Source organism: Cryptococcus neoformans, chromosome 5, assembly GCF_000149385.1.
Source record: "Cryptococcus neoformans var. neoformans B-3501A chromosome 5, whole genome shotgun sequence".
NCBI lineage: Eukaryota > Fungi > Basidiomycota > Tremellomycetes > Tremellales > Cryptococcaceae > Cryptococcus > Cryptococcus deneoformans.
In genome coordinates, this window is record NC_009181.1 from 815,727 (window position 1) to 820,726 (window position 5,000).

Below are 5,000 nucleotides of genomic sequence, written 5' to 3' on the forward strand. Positions count from 1 at the left end.
CAATATGATGAGTACGAACGTCGATGCATGGCGCGGAGCATGCTTGTGATAAACTTGTAGATGCCGAAGCTTTCTTTCACAAGCGGCACCAAAGCCGAGATTCGGCATTCGTTATTGGCTGAGCCACGGAAGTGAGCAAAGATGAGTTTCTGGAAAGATTCAATTTGGTCTTGAAGAGTCATCAAATCGGTGATGGTCTCGTAACTACCTGTCAGCGCATATATCTATTTTTGAGCACTTACCCTTCATTGGGGTCATCAATATTTTTCAAACTGATGTACTCCTCGTACTCGAACAGTCCATTAAATTCCGGATGATGTCGATGGAATCTGAGCTTAGCCAAAAGAAACGAGGTGTACGCCTTGATTAGAGCACCGTAACCCTTGCCAGAATCTCCAACTGTTCGGCCACAGGTTTCGAGCCATCCAGTTTGGGCATGCGCTTCTTTCAGGGTCTGTTCGTCAGCGTGCTCCATGGTCAGGTAGACTCACGACCGGGTGACCCTCTTGAAGGAGCTTATGGACGACAATGAGAGCTTTGAATGTCTGTACCTCATCGGCCAGAATAGGCTGGGTTCGGAGGCCATTCCAGACGGACAAAGAAGAGTGATAGTCCCAAGTGTACACGATACATTCTGTTTGTTAGCTGTGCATGAGAGCTTGTCGGCTTACTCCTGACGTGTTTCTGCTCTGCGCAAGGCGTCAGCATTACTGAAGGCAGGGCTAGGTCAGTGGCTTACTAGGGGCTGTTTCTTCAGGGCTAGTGGCCTTCTTTATGTTGACACTGAGCTCTGCTTCAGTCTTTTCCTTGTCTACGGGCCTGGTAGGCTGATGACTGGAACCACTGGCCGCAGCTCGCACGGTGGGATAGTCGTCGTAGTCGGCATTGTGGCGGCCGAACCTGGAGAGGATAAGCGCTGCAATCCCTACGCATGGAGGATGACTTACATTGTGACGTGACTGTGCTTATGACTGAGGATGTCTCGATGTGGATGGGGTAGATGGAATGGATGGGGGATGAGCTAGGAGATTACCGTAGACTATAAGAGGGCTATCTACTATCGCGGACGGCTGGACAAAGCATGGGAGCAGCGTGGCACGTGACACGCCGTTGCAATCACCACCAACCATAAGCCATGACGTTATTCATGTTGGCGGCGCTCTTGGCCGCCCCCCCCACTATGCCACGTGTAGACATGCCTATTCGCTCTTCGGCCGCAGGTGCCCCATGTAGGCATGCGTTGTGGTTTGGCCATTGGTCAAAGAGCCAAGAACCGTCACTCACTGACCATGCGTACGTACTACTAATGATACGACGCATACTATTACAATAATCCGTCGTCCAATTGTCACCAGCCTTACCGTCACTCAACAATACGGCAACCACAACATCTTACACATTCTGCATACCCACGCATCGGTACCGCACCCCATATTCAATCCGTCATCCCCCTCTTTGCTTAATGGATGGCACCATTCGACCTCGATGCCTGCATCGATCGTCTTCGCAACAAACAGCTTCTCGGCGAGGCTCTGATCCGCGAGATTTGCGAGAAAACCAAGGAAGTATTGATGCGCGAGAGCAATGTAGTCCATGTCTCGTCGCCTGTTACTGTCGTTGGAGACATTCACGGGCAGTTCCACGACTTGATCGAAATATTTCGGATAGGAGGGGCGGCTCCCAATACCAATTATCTTTTCCTAGGTACGAGCGACTCACGAGTGGCATTGCGCTGACTTGCCCTTAGGAGATTATGTCGACCGAGGGCTACACTCTGTGGAAACAATATCACTCCTCACCTGTCTCAAACTTCGTTACCCTGAACGCATCCAGCTTATTCGAGGGAATCACGAGTCCAGAGCCGTTACGCAGGTTAGTAATTCTTTGAAGTATGGTGAGCGTGTGAAGAAAAATACAAAAGAGGACCCTGAGGCTTTTGGGCCTGTGGAGATGGCTTACTTGGTGGGTCCGAGGTACGCTCATATGAGAAACCCGCCACCCGGTGAGCACGAGAGAACGGAAATCTGATGCTCATAACCATTTTGACCTGATTCCGGATTCATTGCTGACAACGTTAGACATACGGCTTCTACCTTGAATGTACTAGAAAATACGGATCACCTGCCGTATGGCAGTATTTTACCGACATGTTTGATTATCTCACGCTCAGCGTGGTGATCGACGATGCTATTTTCTGCGTACATGGGGGCCTTAGTCCTTCTATACACCAGATTGACCAGATCAAGATTATCGACAGGTTTAGAGAAATACCACATGAAGGCCCAATGGCTGATTTGGTATGGTCAGATCCCGATCCGGAGAAAGAAGACTTTGCAATAAGTCCCAGGTCAGTTCTTTCCATCAGGCTTATATACAGCTAACAATGAACCAGGGGGGCTGGCTATACGTTCGGCGCCTCCATTGTCAAAAAATTCCTTCATCTCAATAATATGAACCATGTACTGCGCGCCCACCAGCTCTGTATGGAAGGATATTCTGTACTTTATAATGATCAACTCAGCACTGTTTGGAGTGCCCCAAATTACTGTTATAGGTAAGTCTCACATTGATTCATATATTTGTTCCTTACGTGGATAGGTGCGGTAATATGGCGAGTATTCTGGAGGTATCTCCAGGAGGAAGAAGGTTCTTCAATGTATTCAGCGCAGCGCCCGAAAATGAAGTAAGTTACGTCTTTTCATCTCGTGCAAGACTTCATTAATTCTCGCCACAGCGTGACGGTCCGAGTCAACAACAGCCAGGAAAGGTGTGTGATATATTGCCACAAGAAATACCACTTGAATATGCCTAACAGTTGTATCAGCAAATCGAATACTTCCTCTGATCAATCTAGTACCCTGCATAATGATACCTTCACCAATCCAAAGTTCCAAATAATTCGTCGATCAGCCCGTAGCTTCTCCCTCTAATAACTTCTTTACTCCCATTCATTACGTCTTTTATGTCCGGTAATGACCAATCTTTTGTCACTTTCCAGCGTTTACCTATGAACACTTTGGCTTCCCACGTACCACCCCGCACCGGCGTCGTTTTGAAGTAATAAGCAAGGGCATCAAAGAAAGATTCTTCTAGGGCAAGGGTTCTTGTGGTATCTGCGAATGCATTGATTGGCATGGTCAGCATCAGTCGAAAACAGACGTGAAACCGACCAACACCTACATGATAATATCACTTCCGGCCCGAAAGTTTCGTCCTCCACATCGGCCACGCTCGAAGGCTCAGTCAGACTCAATAGAGTATGTAATAGCAAGGGATACAAATGTGGAAAATATATCTGAAGTACGCCCGTTATTCCGCTAGAACTTATGACAATTTAGAGTCATACTTACAAGATCACACATGAGAATGTGAGAGATCAGACCAAACTCCTCACGAAGATGAGAAGTGTTTTGTCCCCAAGCCAACGGGCGAGCAACAACCTTAGCGTGGCATTTTGGCGGCCGCCATGAGTCTATACACTTTTCGCAGAGGGGTATAACAGCTGGAAGATCCGTCAATACTATGGTGTCTTGCGGAGCCAAGTGTGCAGCGAGGTGCAAGGAAGCAACCGATTGGCCAGAGCCAAGTTCAACTACACAATGCGGTCCACAGGAAGCGAAGAGAGAACACGGCGGTTCATATGCCTGTGACGGCGTAAAGTAATCGAGCAAAGGTTTCGTTGCTTCCCTGTACGGAAACCGTTTGTATCAGGCCATGTTCAGTGATTTAGTTATGGGGAAGGGCGGTCTCACCAGACTCGGCCGGCGATACCGTAGGCGGCGATAGCGTTTGTTTGGTTTTCAGATTGGATCTGGCCATGAGGGTGGTCGTGGGAGAGAAGAAGTGGCTTTATGTCTAGATTGGGAGGAAAATTAGGGTCTGTCATGGCAATAGTAGGGAGAATCTCTTGTCTTGTCTATCTAATGCAGCAGCACTCGTCATGTCCTCCTCCTTATCATGAAATGATATGTCTTACGCGCCCCCGCCAGCTCTCTTCCGGACGCGTGGAGCATATCGGCGGTTTTGTCGGAGATAATCCAATGACTTAAACGCCGACGTAATTTGATTCCGCTCCCCGTGATAATTGCCTCATCTGCTAACGACACTCCAAATTCCGAAATGCCGGTTTCATCAATCGCAACGAGCTCCGGTGTCCAAGTCAGACGAATTCGAGGTTTCCTTCAATTCTGGTTCCTCATCCCTCAACAATACTCAAAAAGGTAGATACGCCGTCGGCTCTTCACACAGGTAGACACTTACACTATAATTTCAGATGGCTCGTTCTAAGCCTCTCGCCCCTCACGTCGGTCGTCTCTCCCGAAGCCAGGTTGCCGCCAAACGAGGCCTCTTCAAGGGTGAGTAGGAACAGGATTTCGTGGAGGTTAGATTGTGAGGGTGTTAGCAGAACGAGATCTGATCTTTTGTTGTTGTAGGCCAGAAGGCTGGTGCCGCTCCCGCCAAGACTGAGACCCCTGCGTTCACGGAGAAGAAGGTCGGCGGCAAGGCGAACGGCGAGAAGCGATTGGTTCCCACCAACAAGGCTTCCAAGTACTACCCTGCTGAGGATGTCCGCAAGCCCAAGGTATCTCGAAAGAACCCTGGCAAGACTGTTCTCCGTTCCAGCATCACCCCCGGTACCGTTCTTATTCTCCTTGCTGGTCGATTCTCTGGCAAGCGAGTTGTCTTCCTCAAGCAGCTCGACTCTGGCTTGCTTTTGGTCTCTGGTCCCCACAAGTCAGTGTTTTTTTTTTTCTATGTTGGCCACGTAATCTGATATGATTTGATCTTGATCTTTTAGGCTCAACGGTGTCCCTCTTCGTCGAGTGAGCCAGGCCTATGTCATTGCCACTTCCACCAAGGTCGACATCTCCGGTGTCTCTATCCCTGAGTCTATCAACGATGCCTACTTCGCTAAGGCCAAGGCCGCCAAGTCTTCCAAGGAAGGAGAATTCTTCGGTGAAGGCAAGGAGAAGAAGGCGTTCCCTGAGGAGAAGAAGGCT

General features: G+C 49.1%; 4 protein-coding genes across 4 annotated transcripts in view; 2 read left to right on the top strand and 2 right to left on the bottom strand.

Moving 5' to 3' along the window:
* The window catches only part of CNBE3030 (hypothetical protein), a gene marked incomplete at both ends in the record, with an annotated part of 3,739 nt that extends 2,790 nt beyond the window's left edge, over positions 1-949 (bottom strand). Inside the window, 6 exons of the mRNA XM_770192.1 lie at positions 20-204; positions 243-454; positions 492-634; positions 672-689; positions 740-900; positions 948-949. Of these exons, the coding sequence (XP_775285.1) occupies positions 20-204; positions 243-454; positions 492-634; positions 672-689; positions 740-900; positions 948-949 (721 nt within the window). The remainder of the gene's footprint in view (positions 1-19; positions 205-242; positions 455-491; positions 635-671; positions 690-739; positions 901-947) is intronic.
* Positions 950-1,466: 517 nt separating this feature from the next.
* Positions 1,467-2,845, top strand: CNBE3040 (hypothetical protein; the record flags this gene model as incomplete). The annotated part of the gene is made up of 7 exons (XM_770193.1): positions 1,467-1,704; positions 1,748-1,872; positions 2,079-2,347; positions 2,393-2,554; positions 2,599-2,683; positions 2,735-2,767; positions 2,825-2,845. The coding sequence occupies 7 exons, from the start codon at positions 1,467-1,469 to the stop codon at positions 2,843-2,845; spliced, it is 933 nt and encodes a 310-aa protein (XP_775286.1).
* Positions 2,846-2,960: 115 nt separating this feature from the next.
* Positions 2,961-3,886, bottom strand: CNBE3050 (hypothetical protein; the record flags this gene model as incomplete). The annotated part of the gene is made up of 5 exons (XM_770194.1): positions 2,961-2,981; positions 3,043-3,113; positions 3,181-3,295; positions 3,351-3,687; positions 3,753-3,886. 5 exons carry the CDS (start codon positions 3,884-3,886, stop codon positions 2,961-2,963), a joined length of 678 nt encoding a protein of 225 aa, XP_775287.1.
* A 387-nt stretch (positions 3,887-4,273) lies between these two features.
* Positions 4,274-5,000, top strand: part of CNBE3060 (60S ribosomal protein L6) — a gene marked incomplete at both ends in the record, with an annotated part of 903 nt that continues 176 nt past the window's right edge. Inside the window, 3 exons of the mRNA XM_770195.1 lie at positions 4,274-4,355; positions 4,434-4,734; positions 4,799-5,000. The exon at positions 4,799-5,000 is cut by the window's right edge and continues 9 nt beyond it. Of these exons, the coding sequence (XP_775288.1) occupies positions 4,274-4,355; positions 4,434-4,734; positions 4,799-5,000 (585 nt within the window). The remainder of the gene's footprint in view (positions 4,356-4,433; positions 4,735-4,798) is intronic.